Below are 24,019 nucleotides of genomic sequence, written 5' to 3' on the forward strand. Positions count from 1 at the left end.
CCGCTGGAGTAGAGGGCTTCTTCCTCTCCATGATATGGGGCGTGAAATCCTTACACTTCCTGGCAGGGGTGGATGGGTTCTTCCCCTTCATGGCAGGTTGTACGTGTTCCTTAGCCTTCCGGGCGGGAGTCGAGGGCTTCCTTCCCTTCAAAACAGGAGGTGCAGGCTCTTTCCCCTTCATGGCAGGAGGTGTGGGATCCTTCCCCTTCTTAGCTGGAGGTGTGGGATCCTTCTCCTTCTTGGCTGGTGGAGTGGGATCCTTCACTGACTTTCCACCACGACTAGGTGGTGCCACCACTGTCTGCGTGGACTGTTTGGCTGAGGTGCTTCGCTGGGCTGTTGGGACCCTGCTCTTACAGGCAAGACAGGGGGGAGAGGAGGGAGGGCATCACGTTGGGTAAGGAAAAGCTTCTTAGGGACGGTGGCGCTGGAGGAAGGAGGAGGAATGGGAGTGGAGGTTGAGGGAGTGGTTCTAGGAGGTGTATGTCTGCTGGATTTGGGTGCAGGTGCATGGGCAGTATGCTGATGTGAGGTGGATGGCTGCTGGTTATGTGAATGCTTGTGTTTGTGTCCTTTAGGGGGTGGGACAGACAGGGTGGGATAGGACACAGGGGACGCGTGCATGGATGCTGTGGAGGTGTCTGCTAGTGAGGTGTGTGTGCTGCATGGTGTGGTGATGCTGGTGGTGGATGTTGGTGCAGTGCATGCAGGTGTGAGTGTGGATGTGACTGGGATGGAGGTGGAGGAGGAGGGGAAGACAGTGGAGACAGCGGATGTGGTTGTGTTTACAACTGTCTGGTGTTTGCGTGAGTGCTTGTGGGATGAAGTGTGGTGCCTGTGTTTGCCTGTGCCACTCTTGGGTGTTGTCTTGTGTTCATGCTTGTCAGTATCTGTGCATGGGTTGGGGTTGAGGAGACTGGGACTGGGAAGTGGTAGTTGGAGGGGGACGGTAGAAGCAGGCTACCATCAGAGAGGAGGCCAGGGCTTGAATCGATCTCTGCCAATCCACAGTGGATGCCCTCTATGAATGCATTGCATTGCTGCATCTGGGATGCCAGCCCCTGGATGGCATTCACAATGGTTGATTGCCCTACAGAGGTGGATCACAGGAGGTCACTAGCCTCCTCACTCAGGGCAGCAGTGCTCATTGGGTCAGGGCCTGAGATGCCAGGGGTGAAAGAGATGCCCACCCTCCTGGGTGAGCGGGCAGGGGCAACTCGCTGATGGGCTCCTTGAAGGGCGCTGCTGGTATGGGGGTGGCAGCTGTACCTGCAGCTGGGGTTGTCACAGAGGTGTCTGCCACTACCATGGAGCTCCTATCAGAGGAGGTATCTGAGTCTGTGTTTTCACCTCTGGCTCTCTGCCGTGGTGCTCCCCTGACCCTCCATCCTACTGGTTTCCTCTGCAGCGGAGGACTCTATCCTCCAGGGTCCTGTGGGATGCAGCTCCCTTTGTCGCCGGTGCCCCCGTTCCTCTGCCAGATGATGCTAATGCACACATGGACAGGATGACAGAACAAAAAAGCGGGAGAGAGAGAAAAAGGAAACACTGGGTCAGTTACTGCACCAACACCACAGTTGGCATACACAGCACCGTCAAACAGAGGGATCAGGCTTAAGCACTATGCATTGCACTGCCGGTGATTTGGCTGGATGCTAAGGCAAGATGAGGGCCACACACTGCCAACTGCACCCCTCCTGGTACCCACAAAGCCCTGCCTGAAATGAAATGCTAACAAGCTAGGTTACCTGCATTTGCCATACACCCATTACCCTAGAGTTGGCTCACGGTGCAATGTCTGGCCTGGCCATAGGGCCACCCACTAACTCACATCCACCACCCGGATCCCACTCCCCCTGTCAAATTTTAGAATAATACCCACTGTACTCACCCCCTTGTGGCTGCTGTGACTCCCTTGAGTGCCCAACCAGCTCTGGGTAGGCCAACGCCAGTATGGGGCCATCAGTGGGGTCAGGTTCCGACAGGCACCCCTTCCTCGTTGGGACGCCATCTCCAGCTGAGCCTCAGCAATCTTCCATGCCCAGCGTCTCATGTCCTCCCACCGTTTCCGACAGTGAGTGCTCCGCCTTTCATAGACCCCCAGGATCCACACCTCCTTGGCGATGGCATGCCATAATCCTTTCTTTTGATGGGCACTGACCTGCAGAGGCAATACAGACAGGAGAAAACCATTAAACAAACAGTCCAGCCTGTAACCAATATGGCCCACCAATCCGTTTTCCATCAACATTGGCACACATATCACCTGGCGCACACCATGTACACCACTGCAAGACATTCCCCCCTACCCCACCGATGAGGCACATGGGCGAACAACAGATCATCGAGAGGACCTTCGGGCTCCTGAAGGCCAGGTTCAGGTGCCCCCATCTGACAGGTGGATCCCTGTGCTACTCACCTGAGAAGGTCTGCCAGATGGTAGAGGCATGCTGCTGTTGCACATCCTGGCCCTCAGACGGCATGTACCCTTTCTGCAGGAGGAGGAGACTGGAGATGCCCCTGCGGCAGCAGTAGACATTGAGGACAGTGAGGATGAAGAGACTGAGGATGAGGACAACCTAACATCAGTTATCCGTCAATACTTCCAATGACACACAGGTGAGACAGAGCAACTGACCATTCCTCTGACTGTTGGTGTTTTCTGCGTGGCTGTAGCATGATGACATTAACGTCCTTTGCATCTCAACTTACTGTCACCTATGGCTTGTCATTTTACAGATGTTGGTGATATAACAACTGTGTACTGATGTGCTGACTACAGACAGCTAAATGTCCTTATTAATATGCTCTCATAGTGTTCAGATCATTTGCACTAGATGTGACTGTTTCCATAAACGCACATTTTCAAAACATAAAACACTAGTAGTCAAGTTGTGTTCAAGGGTGTTCATTGTAGCGCTAAGAAATTGAGGGGAAGTGCAATGGAATGGGGTGATGATGGAGGAAAGTCCATGGTATTGTTCCAGTCTCTTTGTAGCACAGGAGGTCCAGTGTCCAAGTGGCCATAGGAAGGGGAGCAAAGGCAGTTGAGAAGTGGACAAGGTGACAGAGTGGGACACAAGGGGGACAGTCAGGAGAGTCTCATTTCCTGGCGGTGGTCTTGGCAAGTGTTTAAGGCTTCTGTCTTTTGCGGGGTGGTTCACCTTCTGCAGAGGGAGGGGTTCTGGAGGCATGTGGGACCTGTGGCAGGGCCTCCTGCCCACTAGCTGCAGCGGAATTGGAGGGCTGGTCAATGGACTGGCTAGTGGCAGGGGCCCGCTGGTGTGCTGTTGCCTCCCTCATGATGTTGGCCATGTCTGCCAGCACCTCTGCTATGGAGATCAGGGTGGTGTTAATGGCCTGCAAGTCCTCCCTGGTCCCCTGATACTGTCCCTCCTGCAGCCGCCTGTTCTCCTGCACGTTGTAAAGGATCTAGCCCATTGTGTCTTGGGAATGTTGGTAGGCTCCCAGGATCTCGAAGAGTGACTCCTGGAGAGTCGGTTCCCTGGTCCTGAACTCTCCCTGGCGCACAGCAGTCTGGGCCTGTGCCCCTGTCCCCTGAATGGTGTGCCCACTGCCACTGGCCCCAGGTCCCTGATTGTCTTGGGTATGACGTGTGGACTGTGGTCCCTGTACAGGTGGGCAATCTGCTGATTGACGTGTCCTGGGGATAGAGGTGTGGGTACGCTGGGTGGGTGCTGTGGTGTTGGATCCTGAAGGGGAGGCTATGTGGTGGACTGTGAGTGAGCTGGGGTGACGGGCTGTCCAGTGATCCCTGATGGGCCATGTTTTTGATCCAGATCTAGAAGTCCAGCATTACTGTCATCACTGGGGGCATCTTCTGTTGGGGGACTGGATAGTTGTGGCACCTCCTCTCTGCTGACATTGGCTGGGCAATTGTGGGGATGTAAGTGATGTATCATGCCTCATGTCTGTGACATTTTGTACATCCCTATCTTCCCCTCTATCGTTGGTGTTGCCTTGCCCTGCTACCTTTTGCTTGTGTATGATGATGTATTATATGATTGTTAGCTTCCCCATGCTCTGCATGCTTTGGTTATGGATGTTCATGCAGGGCTGGGAGGGCTGTCCATGCATTGGTATAGCATGCAGGATTTGGCATTGGGGTTAGTCATATGTGTAGGTGCAGTATGTGGGATGTAGTGGAGTAATGGGAGTGAGGATGAGGGGGCGAGATGGCATGCAGGTATGGGGGTGATAATTAGTAAATCTTGACTCAGCAGTGTCCAGTCCTCCAGCTACTCCAGCGAGTCCCTCAGGATGCAGTATTGCCAAGACTTGCTCCTCCCATGCTGTGAGATGTGGAGGAGGAGGTGGCGGTCCACTGCCAGTCCTCTGTATGGTGAGCTGGGGCCTTGCTGCTATGGAACGTACCTTCCCCCGTCTTCCCGATGTCGTCCCTTGTTCTTGGGTGCTATCCCACGGCATTCAGCCTGTCCACGATTCTCCGCCATAGCTCCATCTACCTTGCAATGGATATTTGCTGTACCTGTGCTCCAAACAGCTGTGGCTCTACCCTGACTATTTCCTCCACCATGACCCTTGACTCCTCATCAGTGAAAAAGGGATGCCTTTGTGGGACATAGGTGTTGTGTGGTGTGTGTTAGTGAGAGTGTGTTGAGTTATGTGGTGGGGTGTTTGTTGTGGGGTGCGTGAGGGATGTATGGGTGTAAGTGGTGTGTGTGCTTAGTTGTCACAGTGGTCTTGGTGTCAGTCTGGTGGCAATAATTTTTTATTTGTAAAGGGTTGTGGGTAATGTGTGTGTGTGTTTTATAGTGATGTGGGTGTGTGGGTGCGGTGCGTGTATGATGTGTCAGGTGTGTGTTTTTAGTATTGGCCAGTGTAGTGCTGTTTTGTATTTGGGCGTCCATTCTGAGCATTGAATGTCCGCCGTGGTGATTTGTGGTTCATAATATGATGTGCGTTGCTTTGTTGGCATAATAGTATGGGTGTTGGGACCTCCACTTTATCACTGACCTTTGGGCTGGCGGATTTTTGCATGTGGCTGTATTCTGTCGGACTGGTGTGTGTGTGTGTCATAATAGGTGGAATGGATATTCGCCACTGTGACGGTATGTTGCTGGCCGTCACCGCGGCGGTAAGTGGGATTTACCGCCAATGTCATAATGAGGGCCATTGTCATTTACACAACACCAATAACTCTAACTCTCACAAATGTGAGACCTATTGCATTGCAAATGCTTGTTTAACATGTCCCTACATAATCCCTGTTGATGTGTTTTCTGAAAGTTCGCCACAACCATCTCACCAATTTTGTGATAGTGTCACAGTGAGATTTATCTGACAATAGATTGTGGTTCCGTTTAATATTCTTATACAAACAGGTCGATTTAGAACTGAAGCCTTCATTACAGAAGCCCAAATACCAATTGTGAAGATTTTATTTACCCTGCCGACTGCACTAGAAGGTGATAAGCACAACACATCCTCATTTTGAAGCCGCTGCCGATTTTTTTATCCCACCTTTCCTCTTCTGTCTCAGCCTTTTCCTTCTTCTCCCATTTGGTTCCCAGGAGACAGCGGAGTTATTTACACTAGCCAACTATCCCAGCTATCTGGAAGCCTGGCTGTTAAATGACCAACAGGATGAAGCAAAAAAAAACTATGAGGCAGAATTACCAGCTCAAGGTAAATGTATCCACTCCTCCTAGTCAATTGTATTATGACACCTACAAAACAAGGGGGCAGATTTAAGAGCCCCTAGAACCACCTTAACGATGTAATTTTTTTACACTAAGGTGGCACTAAAGTGTCATTTTCCCCATGCCATATTTACAAAGTGGCACAATGCATGCATTGCGCCACTTTGTAAACCCTTGCGCCACATTATGCCTGTGCCAAGCATAATGTATGCAACGGGGGCGTTCCCCATTAGGGGGGCTGAAAAAATGGTGCAAGAAAATCTAAGAGATTTCTTTGTGCCATTTTTTCAGCACTATTAACAACTGCTCAGAGCAGGTGTTAAAAGGGGGGGTTCCATTATTTGTAATGGGCCCCTGTGTAGTCTGCAGGAGTAGCGCAAACATGTTGGCACTACTCCTGCAGAGTACATCAGTAGCGTAAAATATGACACTATTGCCCCCACCCTGCGCCATGATGTGCTGTATTTTAAATACGGCGCAGACATGGTGGCGGTAGGAGGGTGCTAAGGGGCACAAGGAAAGTGGTGCTCCACTAGATGCAGCGCCACTTTTCTTAAATCTTCCCCAAAGGATTCAGGTCAAGAAATCCCATTAAGTCAAGCTTCTTGTAGAAATATCATTCGACTATGGTGATTCTTTTTCGAGCAAACTATGTCTGATTCCTGGAGAGAGTAGAGAGGCCATGCTGACGGTGACTCCTGTACTGTATGTTTTTTTCTGCTATTGATTACAAGGTGTCACTCAGTAGTATTTTTTCAGAATACGAAAGCACACTACAGAGCTAACATTTAGCTGCAATTTCTCTTCTCGCATTACCCTGTGATCTAATATATGCACAATAGATAATCTACCAGTCTTTAAACATTGATTTACAAGGAGAAATAGGCATGGTGTCCTTGGTGATGATCTTTAAGAAAATGAATCTGTTTTTGATTTCGTTAGACGAAAAACCGATCAGGTACCCAAGCTTTATTTACGTTCTACACATACATTTTGCTAATCCCTCACCATGTCCCATTACATAGCAGGAGTTTCAGGAGGGCAGGAAGGCATCTGATTAAAGGCAGTCATTATCGGTCATAGCCCGGACTTTTCATTTTTGAGAAAATATACTGTATGAGCGATGGTACCAACTGTACCATCCACTGCCATTTATGCTCATAAAAGCACCATACAGACACATTTACAGATCACTGAGTGCTGTATATACCTGTTTGAACACCACTTTCGAATTCCAAAATCCTCTTTCATGGTTTCATAATTTATTTATGACAATCCTTTTTTATCCCTCATGGCTGCATCACTTTGTCTGCCTCCATTTACTGTTCCAGCATACTGTTCTCTCTCCCAGAATATACAGTATTTCCATACCTCAGTACATACTTCTCTGTATTTACATAAAACCTCCTACCGTTTTAACATCTGATCTGCTGCCCCATCATACCTTCAACTATCACAGAACCACTTTGACTGCTTCAGTCTCTGGGGGTCATTACAACATTGGCGGTAAAAGCCGCTTACCGCCGTGCAGAAGACCGCCAACACACCACCGGGGCCGCGGAATTCCGCCACAACTATTATGACCCACATCCCGAAATCCGACAAAATGCAGACACCCACACAAGTCCGCCACACCAAAGGTCAGTGATAAACTGGCGAAAACAAAACCTCCACCGTCACGCCAACAGAAATACGCCCATGCTATCACGACCCACGAATCCACACGGCGGTCTTTCAACCGCGGTATTCCGTTGGCGGTGCACACCACCGTGCTCAAAATACACACACATCTCCAAAACACCACCACATTGGACAATTCGAAATACACACACCTGATACACATACACACACCACTCCCACACACTCAATACTATATAAAACACACACCCACATCACCCACAAACCCCTACGACCAAAAAATCTGAAAGAAGGCCAGAGAGAGACACCACCATCCACAAACTAGCAGCCACAGGCACTCAACAACATCACCCACAATACTTCCATGCAGAAAACACCACACACCACTACATATCACCACACTTATCACCACATACACCACCCCACACATCACCTACACCACCCCATGGCACGGCAAAGACACCCCAGGTTCTCGGAGGAGGAGCTCAGGGTCATGTTGGAGGAAATCTTCCGGGTAGAGCCACAGCTATTTGGATCACAGGTGCAGCACACCTCCATAGTTAGGAAGATAGAGCTATGGCGAAGAATAGTCGACAGGGTCAACGAAGTGGGACAGCACCCAAGAAATCGGGACGACATCAGGAAGAGGTGGAACGACCTACGGGGGAAGGTGCGTTCCGTGGTCTCCAGACACAACATCACGGTACAGCGGACTGGCGGCAGACCCCCACCTCCTCCCCCACAACTAACAACATGGGAGGAGCATGTCTTGACTATTCTGCATCCTGAGGGCCTTGCAGGAGTCGGTGGAGGAATGGACTCTGGTAAGTCGAATCTTAACTATCATATCCCCCACCCTACCTGCATTTTATCACAGACCCCCACCCTCGCCCCCTCCCCTATCACTCCAACTCCTCACAAATGTACTAATAACACAAACCACCCATCCCAACACCAAGCCCTGCATGACACAACAAAGCATGGACACCCATCACTAAACCATGCCGACTGCACATACCCATAACACCCCCCTCAACCTTCATCACCCAAGCCCCCACACAAGAGTGCTAGCACTGGGGTACGCGGTCACCCACCCATTGCCCACCATGACACACACAGATGCAATAATCATGCTTTCACACCCCTGCAGGACCACTACCCAAAGTCACCAGACAGGAGGGTCCAGACATCTCCACCCCACCCACAGAGGAGGCCCACAGTGAGGACAGCAGCTCTGTCCAACTGGATCCAGATGACCAGCCTGGACCATCGTGGGCCTCGGGACAGTCAGTTCCCCACACCCAGTCACAGGCCACCACAGACCTTCCACCCTCTGATAACACCAGCACAGCACCCACCCAGCGGGCCCATACCTCCGTACCCAGGACACGTCAATCAGCTGTGTGTCCACCACTACAGGGAACCCAGGATAACCCACCACCCCAACAACAACAGGGACCTGGGGGCAGTGGTAGTGGGCACACTGTCCAGGGGACGGAGGCCCAGGAACACAGGGGAACTGGGAGGGCTGCTGTGCGACAGGGGGCGGACAAGCCTAGGGAACCCACTCTCCACGAGGCCCTTTCCTCCATCATGGGAGCATACCACCACTCCCAGGAGACGATGGCAACGGTCCTGGCCAAGTTTCAGGAGATCCAGGGGCTGCAGGAGGAACAGTATTTGGGGTTCAGGGAGAAACTCAGAACCATCAGCACCGCCCTGGGCACCATCGTAGGGGTGCTGAAGGAGATACTTAACACACGGAGGGACACTGTGGCACTCCAAGGGGCCCCTGACACTAGCATGGATGTAGAACTGCCCACCACCTCCGCTGGCGCTAGTGGACAGGAGGCACTGCCACAGGACCACCACACCAGCACCCCACCCCCTGCAGACGGAGAACCACCCCGCAAACAGTCCCTGAGATCCAGGAACAAGACAGAGCACGATGCCAAGACCCCCGCCGAGAAATGAGACCACCCTGATTGTCATCCTACTGTCCCACTCTGTAACCCTGTCCATATTGGAACTGCCCCAGCTCCACTTCCTATGCCCATATGGGCAATGCACCTGTGAGACTAATAGACTGGACTCTGCCATGGACATTCCTCCACCATCACCCCTCACCATTTTACAAACCCCCTCCAATATTGAGCACTTCAAAAAACAACCTTGAAGCACAAAACAATCTGGAGTCAGTCTGTTATTTCGAAAATGTGTATTAGCAATGACTGTGACAAAATGTGTTCTCAAATGTAATGTCAACATACCTATGTCACACATCTCAAGTCCATGAGGAGTCTAAGCAGATGACACACGTTGGAAACCACACCTGTGAAACCGTAATGGAAATGTACAACTCAGTTACCAGATATTGGTTGAAATCGAGAGACAGGATAGAGGTAGAAGTGTGAAAGTACTTGTAGTAGGCAGGAATGTGTTCTCACCTGTGTGTCACTGGAAATATTGCTGGATAACTGAGTCCCTGTTGTCAATGTCTTCTTCCTCTGCTTCCTCCTCATCACTGTCCACAAGCTCCACAGCTGCCACAACACCGTCATCTGGACCATCCTCCTGCAGAAAAGGCACCTGCCGTCGCAAAGTCAAGTTGTGAAGCATACAGCAGGCCACGATGATCTGGCACACCTTCCTTGGTGAGTAGAATAGGGAGCCACCTGTCATGTGGAGGCACCTGAACCTGGCCTTCAGGAGGCCGAAGGTGCGTTCGATCACCCTCCTAGTCCACCCATGGGCCTCATTGTAGCGTTCCTCTGCCCTGGGTTTCCTCACTGGGGTCAGTAGCCATGACAGGTTGGGGTAAACAGAGTCGCCTAATAGCCACACCCGGTGCCTCTGGAGTTGACCCATCACATAATCCGCAGGATGTAGGCATCTTGCACAGAGCCTGGGAATATAGCATTTACCTGGGAGATGTACTGGTCAGCCAAACATATCATCTGTACATTCATGGAATGATAGCTCTTCAGGTTCCTGTACACCTGTTCACTCCTGTGGGGGTGGACCAGGGCTACATGGGTCCCATCAATGGCACCTATGATGTTGGGGATATGTCCAAGGGCATAGAAGTCACCTTTCACTGTAGGCAAGTCCTCCACCTGAGGGAAAACGATGTAGCTCTGCATGTGTTTCAGCAGGGCAGACAACACTCTGGACAACACATTGGAAAACATAGGCTGGGACATCCCTGATGCCATGGCCACTGTAGTTTGAAATGACCCACTTGCAAGGAAATGGAGCACTGATAGCACCTGCACTTGAGGGGGGATCCCTGTGGGATGGCGGATTGCTGACATGAGGTCTGGCTCCAACTGGGCACACAGTTCCTGGATTGTGGCACAGTCAAACCTGTAGGTGATGATCAAATGTCGCTCCTCCATTGTCAACAGGTCCACCAGTGGTCAGTACACCGGAGGATTCCGCCATCTCCTCACATGTCCCAGCGAACGGTGCCTAGGAAGGACAACAGCGACCACAGAGTCAAACAACTCAGAGGTATGTACCCACAGTCTACACAGAACACCATTCATACACAGAATATGGCATGTATTTGTGCTGTGCGACAAACCCTAGGTCTGTGTGACACAGTTGTGAATCAGGCCATGTGGGCCCCTGAAATGGCGGCTGCCTGACCTGTAAAGTGGGACAATGGGATGTGAGGTAACTGCGCTGGCATTCTACACCGTCGCGGTAGGCGGTCGAAGACCGCGGCGCAATGATACATTGGTTAACATTGGACCCTATGGGTCCCAGGAGCCAATGACGATGTACGCCGGCAGTGATGGTACGCACCGCCGCGGACGTGACCGCCATTTTCTAGCTGTTCAATCACTCAATACCTGATTTTCAAAAGGAGAAACTTACACTGCAAGTGCTGCTGTGACCTCGGTCTGGAAGAGACAATGGCTAGTGCATCTGGGGAAAGGGCCCCTGCCTTCACTGCAGAGGAGTTGGAGAAGCTCGTGGACGGACACGCTACTCTACGGTCCTCCAGACCAACAGGTAAGTACACAGGGAGCACGTTGTATGGGCTATGCCTGTGTGGAGAGGGCTGGTTGTAAGAAGGAAGGGGGCACAGTTCTGCGTGCATGAAGGACTGTGAATGCATGTGCCACGTGGCAAGGGTAGGGATGTGGGCCACTCACTTCGACGGTGCAGTTGGTAATGACTTATCTTCTTCCCCTGTACATTTCATGTAGGTCAGCGCCCACCAGAAGAAGGATATTTGGCGTGCCATCGCCAAGGACGTCCGGACCCTGGGGGTCCACCACAGATGGAGCACCACTGCCGGAAAAGATGAGAGGACATTCGCCGCTGGAGCAAAAAGACGGCGGAGGCTCAGCTGGTGATGGCCTCCCAACGCGGGAGGGGTGCCCGTCGAACCATGACCCCCCTGATGTTCCGGATCCTGGCGGTGGCCTACCCTGAGTTGGATGGGCGCTTGAGGGCATCACAGAAGACACAAGGGGTGAGTACAACATCATTCAGCGGACTTTGCGCGCAGTGAAGGTGTCTGAGTGGGGGAGGAGGGCTGTGGGTTTCCCTAGGCCAGGGCGAGTTCCGTAGGCTAGGCCCCTCCGTAATGCAGGCCATGTGGCACCCCACCCCACCTCTGTAGAGTGCCAATTACAGCTATTCATGCCCCTTTGTCATCTATGTGTGCAGATGTCGACCATAGCCATGTACAACATATCCCAGGAATTGCATCTGTAGAGCCCAACAGCGCAGCGTAGTGCAGGGGGCTGCTGTGTCTGTATTGTCCGCCAACGGTAGCGGTAAGCCATGCACTCATACTGTCTTTCTTCTGTCCCCCCCCCTTTTTGTGGTCTCCCTGTTCTTGCGTGCATCAGCATCATCAGGCGGAGGTACAGTGGCACCGGAGCACGAGGGAGCTGCATCCCACATGGCCATGGAGGGCCACACCACGGACTCGGAATACACCAGTGGGACGGAGAGCGAGGGGAGCTTCACGGCGGTCACAGGATCTGCAACCAGCGACACAGACTCGTCCTCCGATGGGAGCTCCCTTGTGGTGGCGGCAAAATCTGTGCCTCCCACTTCTACAGGTGCAGCCGCCACCCCCCCTACCAGCACCGCCCTCCCAGCAGCCCCTCAGCCTTCGCCCCGTGCCCGCTCACCCAGGAGGGTGGGCATCACCTTCGCCCCAGGCACCTCAGCCCCTGCCCCTGTCACCTCTGCTGCCCTCAGTGAGGAGGCCATTGACCTCCTCAGGTCACTCACTGTTGGACAGTCTACCATTTTGAATGCCATCCAGGGTGTAGAAAGGGAATTGCAACACACAAATGCATTCCTGGAGGGCATTCATTCTGGACAGGCTGCCCTTCATCGAACCCTGCAAACTCTGGCCTCAGCATTGATGATGGCAGCCATTGTCCCTGTCTCTAGCCTCCCACCTCCAACTTCCTCCACCCAGACCCATCCCCTGTACCCCAGCCTATCCCAAGCACACCATCAGACCAGCCTGCACACACCTCACCACACAAGGGAAGCTCAGGCAAACATAAGCACCACACATCCCACAGACACTCACGCAAGCATCACACACATACAGACACAGCAACATCCACTGCCTCCACTGTGTCCCCCTTCTCGTCATCTCCCTCCTACCTCCCAGTCTCGTCTTCACTCTCACCTGCATGCACTACCACTACAGCCACTACGTCCCACACCAGCACACCCACCACCACACCCCGCTCACGTGCAGTCACCACCCCCACTCCCATTTACACGTCCCCTGTGTCGTCTCCCAGTGTGTCTGTGACACCCCTTCTGAAGATACACAAATGCAGGCACACACACACCCAACAGCCATCCACCTCACAACAGCCTCCAACGTATGCACCTTCACACAGTCACCAAACGTACACCTCCTACAACCACTACCTCTTCCTCCACTCCCAAACCCCCTCCAGCTACCCGTCCAAGTGTTCCTAAGAAAGTTTTCCTGACCAAGCTTGACCTCTTTCCCACCCCCCCTCCAACTCATAGGTCCCGTACTAGCACCTCAGCCAAAAAATCTCCGGGACCAGTGGTGCCTGTTACAGGTATGTGGAGTGCACCGGGCACCAGGCCAGCCAGTGTGGCACGGAGCCACAGCTCAGCCAGTCCCCCCCCTGTGAAGCACCAGAAGTTGGACAGTGCCCGGCGGGAGAGGGGGAAGACTCCAGCCAGCAAAGCCACTCACAAGGGTCCCGGGGGGAGTGTCGACTCAGCTGTGACTCCTCCCAAGGTGGGGAAGGGGCAGAAGAAATCGCCAAAGTCTGGGAGGAGCGGCACGGCGGAAAAGACCGCCATCATCCCCGCTGCCCAGGAGGCCACCACCAGCCAGATCGTCACTGGCCAGGAGGCCACCGCCAGAGTCACTGCCCAGGAGGCCAGCCCGATCGCCACTGGCCAGGAGGCCACCGCAAGCGTCACTGCCCAGGAGGCCAGACCGATCGTCACTGGCCAGGAGGCCACTGCCAGAGTCACTGCCCAGGAGGCCAGACCGATCATCACTGGCCAGGAGGCCACCGCCAGCCACAGCCCAGCTACCCAGGAAGGCCCCGCCAGCCACAGCCCAGCTGCCCAATGAAGGACCGCCAGCCCCAGCCCAGCTGCCCAATGAAGGACCGCCAGCCCCAGCCCAGCTGGGCAATGAAGGACCGCCTTGGCAAGCACCGCTGAACAGGGCAAAGACCGCCATGGCAAGCACCGCTGAACAGGGCAAAGACTGCCATGGCAAGCACCGCTGAACAGGGCAAGCACCGCTGAACAGGTCAGAAACTGCAAACTCAAGCACCGATGAACAGGGCAAAGACCGCCATGGCAAGCACCGCTGAACAGGGCAAGCACCGCTGAACAGGCCAGAAACTGCAAACTCAAGCACCGCTGAACAGGGCAAAGACCGCCATGGCAAGCACCACTGTACAGGGCAAGCACCGCTGAGCAGGTCAGAAACTGCAAACTCAAGCACCGCTAGCCCATGAGCGGCAGGGCCAGTGACGTAACTGGGACCGTCACGGGGTGAGTGATGCACTCTGGGCACCAGTCCCCCTCCAGAACCAGTGGAGACATGCATCCACTCCGTCTGTCCTTAACAGGATGAAGCACTCTGGGCACCAGTCCCCCTCCAGAACCAGTGGAGACATGCATCCACTCCGTCTGTCCTTAACAGGATGAAGCACTCTGGGCACCAGTCCCCCTCAAGAACCAGTGGAGACATGCATCCACTCCGTCTGTCCTTAACAGGATGAAGCACTCTGGGCAGCAGTCTCCCTCCAGAACCAGTGGAGACATGCATGCACTTTGCACTCCCCAGGATGGTACACTGGGCAAGCCACCCACTGTAGAGACTTGAGAGACTGTGGCTTTGCACTCCACAGGATGGTACAGTAGCAAGCCACCCACTGTAGAGACTTGAGAGACTGTGGCTTTGCACTCCCCAGGATGGTACAATGGGCAACCCACCCACTGTAGAGACTTGAGAGACTGTGGCTTTGCACTCCCCAGGATGGTACAGTGGGCAACCCACTCACTGTAGAGACTTGAGAGACTGTGGCTTTGCACTCCCCAGGATGGTACAGTGGGCAAGCCACCCACTGTAGAGACTTGAGAGACTGTGGCTTTGCACTCCCCAGGATGGTACAGTGGGCAAACCACCCACTGTAGAGACTTGAGAGACTGTGGCTTTGCACTCCCCAGGATACATCAAAGGGCATGGAGCCCCCTCATGGATCTGGCGTGCTGCAGTCATCCGGCTGAGGTGCCCCCCCTTCCCTTCCCCCTGAGGTGCCTGTTGTATTTCTATCTGATGCCCCTGCAGTGTTCTCTCCGTTTTGATAAGGTATCTTGTGTGGGCCTCGCCCATGCATTTTGGGCCAAGTGGTCCGCGGACAATGAATGGTGCATTACCTGCACTACTAATCGTGGTGTACATTTTGTTTGATGTGTATATATATATATAAATATGTCATTTATCTGGTTACTGTATTTTGATATATTACAATGGTTCCACTCATTTCTTTTGGTCTTTGCATTCTTCCGGGGGGGGGGGGGGGGGGGGGGGGGTTGGGGGTTGTTACTGTAATGTTTGGATATGCATTGGTGTGTGTGTTGTAGTGGGTGAGGGTCGGGGTGGGGGTGTTGCGTGTGTGTGTCCCTGTATTTTGCCTCCCCCTCCCCTATGTCGCAGGTGCAGTACTCAACGTTGTCTTCACCTCCGGCGTTAATGATCCTCGTATAGGAGCAGGAAGACTAGTGCAGGAAAAATATGGAGTTCCGGCTCCATGGTGCCCCCGTTCCTCGTGGAGTGTGTAGAGGTGAGCGTTTTCCCTTTGAAATGGCTGTTTCCGCTGTGTTTTTATCCGCGGTGAATCCGCCCCGGAAAAGGTGGCGAATTGGTAGGTTGTGATACTGTGGGCGGTACATTGTTTTCCGCCTGTCTGTTGGCGGTGACCGCCGCGCTGTTTGTCTGTACCGCCATGGAGGTCGGAGTGTTAAAGTGGCTGTCTTTGTTGGCGGTTTCCGCCACGGTCATAATTCCAATTTTTTTTACCGCCGGCCTGTTGGTGGTCTTACAGCCGCTTTAACACCGTCCGCCAGGGTTGTGATGGCCACCTCTGTCTTCAATTGAACGCCTTGAAATCTGAGTTTCTGATCATCCAAAATTTACCATGCACCGGAGATGCAGATAAGTGGCTTATCTTTATGAGAACTCACTCTGCTTCTAAAATCTTAGGGGCTTATTTATGAGGAATTGATGTATTGGCCTAGGGCAGCGCCATAAGTCTTGCAGAGCTGCCCTACGTCAATGTGAAAGGACAGGAATGCACCATATTCATGCAATACGGTGCATTCATGTCCTTTCCCCCTGCACTGGTGCACCATTGGCTGCCTAGCGCCAATGCAGACACCCTTGCACCATGGTGCAAGGGTGTCTGCATTACATGCAGGGTTGTTCTTGTGCCAGAAGGGGCACCTTCCCAGACAAAATCAATCCAGAGATGCGTTTTCCTTTTTCTATGTGTGCTGAAGAATGCAGCACACAGAGAAAGGGGGAAAAAACAAAGAGAGATATCTCATTACGCCTGCTCTGGGGAAGCATAAAGTATTAGTGCCACCACAGGATTACATGATTAAGTAAATTTGGTCTGGGGCACCGTCAAAATCCATGGGTATTGCGTTAGAAAATCCATAGCAGCACCCATGGAACGCCTCCCTGGCGCAGAGTAAGGCAATACAGCAATGTGTGCTGTTTGTCTCACTCCATATCTATGAAACCACGCAAAGCAATGCAAAGTGGCTTTGCATGGCTTTATGAATTAGGTCGAAAGGCTTGGGCTGCTGGAGCATCAAAAAAAGTGATGCTCCTGTGGCGCAAGCCTCATAAATATGCCCCTCAGTGAGGGTGCCAGTAGTCTTGGTAGTCCAAGTCCATTAGTCAGTCGACATTCAAGTGTTAGTTTTTAGGTTTCACCTACCACACAGCACAAGCTGTTCAGTTGCTAAAGACCTATAGTGGGATTACCAAGAATTTACATTGGGCTCACAACCCCACCCCTTCCTTGCTTACCACCAGTTGGCTTTATTGTCATTCCTATTTGCTTGCTTTTTATTCAGTGGCTTTTCGTGTCCCATCATGTCGATCTCTTATTTTTCTGTACCCTGCAACCTAGCCTCTTTACCATACTTTTGCTTGGCTGACTTGCATCCTTCCACTGTTTAATTGTAGGGTACTCCTTTTTTTGGTTAAGGACTCCAGGACAATGTTGTTTTCCAGTTCTCTCTTTTGTATGCTTTCTTGCTGCAATACGTCCGGCGCTATCTGTTACTCTCTTCCATAGTTGCTTCCCCAAACTCCACATTGGTATCTCCATCATGTTCTTTACCCCTCCCACCCCATCCCCTGCACTGCATGTTGCTATTTCTCTTGTCTGCCTTACGCCTGTAAAACACCTCTGCCTGAACTCCACGTTACTCTCTCCCTCGTGTGCTTCCCCCTGAACTGTGTTGCTCTCCTCCTTGTGTTATTTCTTCGTGTGAGCTCCCTGCACTCCATGTAGCTCTCTCTGTTCCTGCCTCACACTGGTGTTGTTCCCTTCCTCATTTGCTTTCCCTCTGCAACTGTGTGTGCTGTTTTGCTCTCTCCCTCGTGTGCTTCCCCGTGCTCTGTTTCTCTTTCCCTCACGTAGCGTCCTATTCCCTGCTTTCCATGTTGCTCTTTCTGGATTGTGCTGCTCGCCCACAAAAACCTCTTGCCCCTCCAAACAGCACTGGCAAAGCCAATAGGTTCCTATTTGATTTGCCAATGCTTATTATTTTATATGTTGAAGATCTATGACTTTTTTTTTTAAATAAATACATTTACTGTTCATTACTTGTGAATGTCTCCAGCCGGTATGAATGAGTAACTGCCAGCATAGTAAAACATTTTAATCCTTGATATGTGTGTACTTCCATTTACGGTTAATAGACACAGAGACAATCTTCATTTTGTGGACGATTGATGGGTTTGTGCTGTCTGCGTTGCCAGAAGACTAACAGATATTTGCTCCCCTCGTTAAAAAAACTAATAGAGTTGTGCTGTCCTTCATTGATACTCGATAAGTGCCGTTGTTGTTCGGTGCAGACATGGGCATTGCTCAACCATCTGTTCTGTTTTTCAGGTCTGCAGCAGTGGCTAGGAATCAACGGAGAAAGAGCCCTCCTCAGGAATGAAACTTTGTATGCAGCTGTGTAACATTGTTTGTCGCTGTGTGACTGCACGGGAATACATTGAATAACAATTACAGATGATGATGGAACTCGCTAGAATACATGAGTAATAGAGTTGGTACAATGAAGCAGACATGTAAGGCATATTTCGGTACATACCAGTTTGGTAACTTGGTTAAAACAGATTTAGTACTTCTATATTGTTGTACTATGATAGTTCACGGCACAGTCAAACGATATATGGTATATAAAGTACCCCCTGTTTATATTATACGTATTGCAAGTCACGAACAATTCATAATAGAGAAACAAGGCAGAGTTCCTTTCAAGGTAATAGAACTCCAAGGTGACTTGCAATATCCCTTTAATGCACACCAGAGGGTATTGTATTCCTTATAACACATGATCACGCCATTACCCTTCCCATAAACTCCTTAAATATTTCAGGTTAGACATGCTGTTGTTCAGATTGTTTAGAACCCTGCAGATATTTTATCTTTCCTGTGATGACCTATAGCATGAAAGAAAATAAATGTTTCCATAGATGACTACTTTCTGCTGATCACTTTTTCTTTCTAGAAAAACAGAAGAATTAAAAGCCAGTTCTCCTTTTCTTTGTTTAAACTCCAGCTGTATTGACGATGACCTTCCTTCCACCCTGCCGACTGGCTCTGGCAGCAGGCACTGTAACCTCTTAGCTCAAGTATAATAATATTTTACAGTTGAGCAACTATGCCATACCTTTATAACTGGTAACAAGAGATGTAGCAAATCACCCGCAATAAGGATATTAGACAGGCTTTTACACAGAAATTGCAGTTATCCGTGTATTATAATACTATTATGACCACTTTTTTTACAAGGTTACTGTTGACAGGGCAGAAAGCATTAGCAAGAGAGAAACCTTAAAGACTATCCCCATTATGTACTCTTTCGCAGTATTTCTGATTGTGGATCCCAACAGTTTAAGTCCCAGTGTATTGCCCTCTGTTTCACTCAGAAGTGTAACACCAGACAATATCTGCTGTTTATCATGTGTTCAACTCAGGCCCCAATTCACAATGGTTTGTATGTTTAAATGTGCAGGTACTGTCTGGTACTGAGTACCTGCACTTCTTTAATGAAAGGTTGAGTACCTGCACTTCTCAGCACTGCTGCAATACATTTAAAGGAAGAGAACCAGCACTTCTCAGGAGCAAACAGGTACCTGAATAGTGAGAACCAGCACTTCTATGTTTCCTATTAAAGCACTGCCATGTGCAGACAGGTGTGGTGGCTATGCAAAGGGTTTGTGCACATCCACAAAGTTGTTTTTGGCATGTATTCACATAATGTTTGCAGTGGTTTCTCATACAAAACTCACACAGTCATTCAAACTAAAAAATAGGTAGGGGTGTGTATTGGGTGGTATAAAGGAGCCATAATCATCCCTGTATTTGAACGAGGTCTCTGCAAAGACATGTTGCCACAAGTAAAAAAAAAATATGTGGGAAAAAGCGGAGAAAAAATTAAGTACAGACTATATTTGTACACTACTATAATCAAGGGGATTTTCATGGAAGAAAAATTACCTTATATAGGGTTCCGCAATAACATGATACATTTTTGTTCAGAATAGCTGGAAAAAATAGAGCAACCAAACCAAAGTCGAAAATATAAGATAGGGGTTGACCGAGACTACCTCGCTTTGATCTCTGAATGTGTTTGTGAAATTGATCCAGAGCGTAACCCACAGCATAATCCCGCTGTGTATCCCACAGTGTGATCCAAAAGCAGCATTCAGGCCCAGATTTACAAAACTTTTGAAGCAGTGCAAAATCACACAAAGTGACACAGACCAATGCAAAGTTTTGCAGTGGTGTTTACTTTCTGTGGTAAAAGGTGTATTGCGCTGGAAAGGTGCCCTTTTCTCAGCACATAAAGGGGGTCACTATGGCCCCAGCGGTGAATGGAAATGTGGTGGTAGTACCACCACATTATGAGAATGAGGGGTTGGCTGCAGCCAATCCGCCACTTCTCTACTCATACCGCCATAGCAGTATCAGCCGCCGGGCCGGAGATGTCAGTACCTCCGGCGGCATTATTAGCCTGCCTACCACCATTGTTTTCATGGCGGTAGCAACGCCACAAAAACCATGGCAGTAGGCCCTACCATTGACAGGGAATTCCTTCCCTGTCACCGGTAGGTGGCTCCCCCACCCCACCAACACACACCTCACACCTCCCACCCCCCTCCATCCAAACTCCCCCACACCCTCTGATCCTCACACTCTCCCCCACCCCCTCTGATCCTCGTACTCCCCCAACCCGTCTGATCCCAACACCCCCCCAACCCCTCCGATCCTCACAGTCACCCCATACATGTACACACACCAGCAGACATGCACCACGCTTACACCCTATCACTCACACTGGCAAACATGCATACTTCCAGACATGCTCGCACACATTCTTACACACAATCACACTGACATGCAGACACGCTCTCACTTCACCATTCTTAAATGCATTCACTCACACGCATACACCTACGTAAACCACTCAATACTCACAGACGCATTCACACTCACGCATTCATGCACACAGACAGACACACTCACACAGCACCCCCACACCCTCTCACCCCCCTCCCCTGTCAGAATCCCAACTTACCTTTGTTGAGGAGGTCTTCCGGCAGGGAACGGGAAGGGGCACTGCTACCGCCTGCAGCGCCCCGCCAGCAGAACACCGCCAGGCTGTATCACAGGTCATGATACGGCTGGCGGCATTCTACTGGCATGGCGGTGCTGGTGGTAGCAGTGCCAGCTTACCACCGTCTGCCAGTATGATCACTGCCGGATTTCCACCCTTCTTGTGGTGGAAGTCCAGCAGTGATCATAATATGGAGGACGGATGGTAGCCGCGGTGACAGTATGTTGGTGGCCGTCACCGCGGCGGTAGGTGGTTTTTACCACCATTGTTATAATGACCACTAAAGTGTTTGTGCTGCTTTGCGCCAAATGGCATTTCATGGTTGTTACTTGGGCACACACATAGATTTTAAAGTATAGCCCAATCGAAAGATTGCCTGGTTCTTGTAAAAAACTAATGCCTCCTTGAAGCAGGAGTTAACAAGGAGAAATGTGTTCATTTGTCCAAACATTCCACTTATTGCATGTGAGCTGCACAGCACTATGAGGGAGGAAGATTTATCAACACTTCGGGCCTGATTACGGACCAAGTTGGAACATCAGACGGCCATAGTTGCAGCTGTCAAAAGGCCACCATGTTAACGGTCATACAGACTGCTGTATAATGAGTTCCACAGGCAGGACCGACAAAAGCCAGCCTAAAAATTGACACCGCAGCACTTTAGAGGGTGGGAAATAGATGGCCCGACCACCAGCATGATAGGCCCAACAACCAACCACTGAACCTATTACAAGTACCAAATCGCATTGCCGATTCTACCATGGCGGTCCTCCAATGGTGGTCCGAACCACAGCAGTTAGTGGCCACCACAGTAATACACAACACCACATTGGATGATTTAAAAAACAACATAGCTGACACACAATCACACACCCAACACATCACATTATAAAACACACCACAATCCTTTGCAACTCCCACGCAAAACACCATCCAGAGCACCCAAAAAAAGAAAACTTCCAACTTAATTGGCACGCCTTCATCTCTCAACTGAGCAAATATCCCACACCCTCAACACACCCACATCACACCCATTTGCACCCCTCCTCTCCATTTACCACACGTCACCTTCTCATTTCCCAGCAGCTATCTTTATCATCGATTGTTTCATTTCACCACCATGCCACCTTAGAAATATACCTGTTTCACCGAAGATGAGTTAAGAATCATGGTCGATGAAATCATTAGAGCAGAGCCACATCTATTTGGAGCCCAAGTCCAACACTCTACTATAGCAAAGAAAAAGGAGATGTGGCAAAGGATAGTCGACAGAGTGAATTACGTAGCCCCCCCGCACACAAGAGATGACATCAGTAAGAGGTAGGACAACCTCAGGGGCAAGGTACGTTCCACGGCATCCAGACACCAGCTCCATGTCCAGAAGATTAGCGGTGAGCCCCCACCTGCTCCTTTGCACCTCACATAATGGGAAGAGAAGGTCTTGGCCATCCTGCATCCGGAGGGCTTGACAGGAATACCTGGGGGAGTGGAGCCGGGTAAGTCACAGCAAGAAAAATGACACCAAAATGTATTGGCATGCATGCTCACTGCTCACCTTTTGCCACACTCACTGTCACACCACTTAACAGTCCAGTGTCCACAGACTCCTGGCTGGCCACCAACATGTGATTTAGACCAACCTGGGGGACCTACATCTCTGTATATTGGGTGTAGCATAGGGATTGACAGCACAACAAATCCCAGCAGGCACGACCCAACATAACCAGAACAGTGTAGCACACTCAAAATTGACATTTATTACAAACTCCACATTGGAGTGTACTCACCTGAGAGGATGGCATCTGTATAGTCTGCAGGTAGGACAGGCACTGCCAGCAATGCTAAGGCCAGGAGGCCCTGATACTCTCACTCAACTCACCCACCACACTGTCCTCTGCCACTATGACCATTCTCCCTCTACTTAACCAGTAAACTGTACTCACCTGAAGGGATGGCATCTGTACAGTCTGTGAGTAGGACAGGCACTGACAACAATGCTAAGGCCAGGAGGCCCTGCTACTCTCACTCCACTCAGCCACCATACTGTCCTCTGCTCCAATGACCATTTTCCTTCTACTCAACCAGTAAATTGTACTTACCTGAAGGGATGGCATCTGTACATAAGTCGGTGAGAAGGACAGACACTAACAGCAAAGCTAAGGCCAGGAGGCCCTGCTACTCTCACTCCACTCAGCCATCACACTGTCCTCTGCTCCAATGACCCTTCTTCCTCTACTTAACCAGTAAACTGTACTTCCCTGAGGGGATGACCCATGTATATTGTGTGTTTATTTTGAAGTAACATGACTGAATATTCAAGGTGGGCTTGCCCCTGTGACTCCAAGAAGCATGCCAGCCCATATCACAATGTGCATCTGCCTGTAAACTCACAGGTGATGTTTGCCAACATGGGAGGGATCAAGATACAGATCATGGTATACTCTGAGATGTGGCTAACCACCTTGATCCAACTTGAGCAGTTATGCCTGGATGCCAAAGATGTGGAATGGAAGGGCAACTCAAACTGTGTGTGAAAAACCTCAAAGACAGATCAAAGGCACAAAAATACATCATCTGAATTATATTGCAGCAGACATATTCCCAAAGCACCAGCCACGTGATGATAACTATCACATATACAACAAGGTTCTGGATCTGCCTGCATGACAGTCAACTTGGTCTTAAGCTGATCTAAACCACATCCTGCCAGCCACTGTTTTCACTGCACTGCTGGCAAGATATAAGTCTATGGCCATCCCTCCAAGTGCCAATAAACTCAGACATCCTGAAGCTAGTTGACTGAAATGGAATTGATATGTTACCCTAATGTCAGGTTGACACAGTTGATAGCACATGTGCCTGTCACATAAGTCAAATTGGCAAATCCAATGTGTAAATAGCCTTAGTCAAATGTCACTGTTAACAATTGGAGGCAGATGTCACAATACAACCTATAACATTCTGTTTCTCACACCAATAGGTCTACCTGCCACTTGGAACACAGAGACTAATCAAGAGACTGCCACTACCCCAAAGGGTAAAGCCTTTTGTGAGGACCACGCTCCTGGACATGTGGACGTTGAGGACGGTTCTGGCCCATGTGGGCAACCTGTTCAGATGACACTGTCACATAGGCTCTCATTATTCTAACGAGACTATTGGATTTTGAGCGGCGGAATTGCCTGCGGTGTGGGAGACTGAGTCTGACCCACTACAGGTGTCACCTGTCACTCCAATCCGGGTTCTGCTCCGGCTAACTAACAGTGCTTCAT

General features: G+C 50.6%; 1 protein-coding gene across 1 annotated transcript in view; it reads left to right on the top strand.

Annotated features, from left to right (window-relative positions):
* Positions 1 to 18,604, top strand: part of LOC138283296 (uromodulin-like) — a 451,356-nt gene extending 432,752 nt beyond the window's left edge. The window contains exon 8 of the mRNA XM_069221317.1: positions 18,008 to 18,604. Coding sequence (XP_069077418.1) covers positions 18,008 to 18,025 — 18 coding nt within the window. The 3' untranslated portion in view covers positions 18,026 to 18,604. The remainder of the gene's footprint in view (positions 1 to 18,007) is intronic.
* The last annotated feature ends 5,415 nt before the right edge of the window (positions 18,605 to 24,019 follow it).

Source organism: Pleurodeles waltl, chromosome 3_1 (genome assembly GCF_031143425.1).
Source record: "Pleurodeles waltl isolate 20211129_DDA chromosome 3_1, aPleWal1.hap1.20221129, whole genome shotgun sequence".
Lineage (NCBI taxonomy): Eukaryota > Metazoa > Chordata > Amphibia > Caudata > Salamandridae > Pleurodeles > Pleurodeles waltl.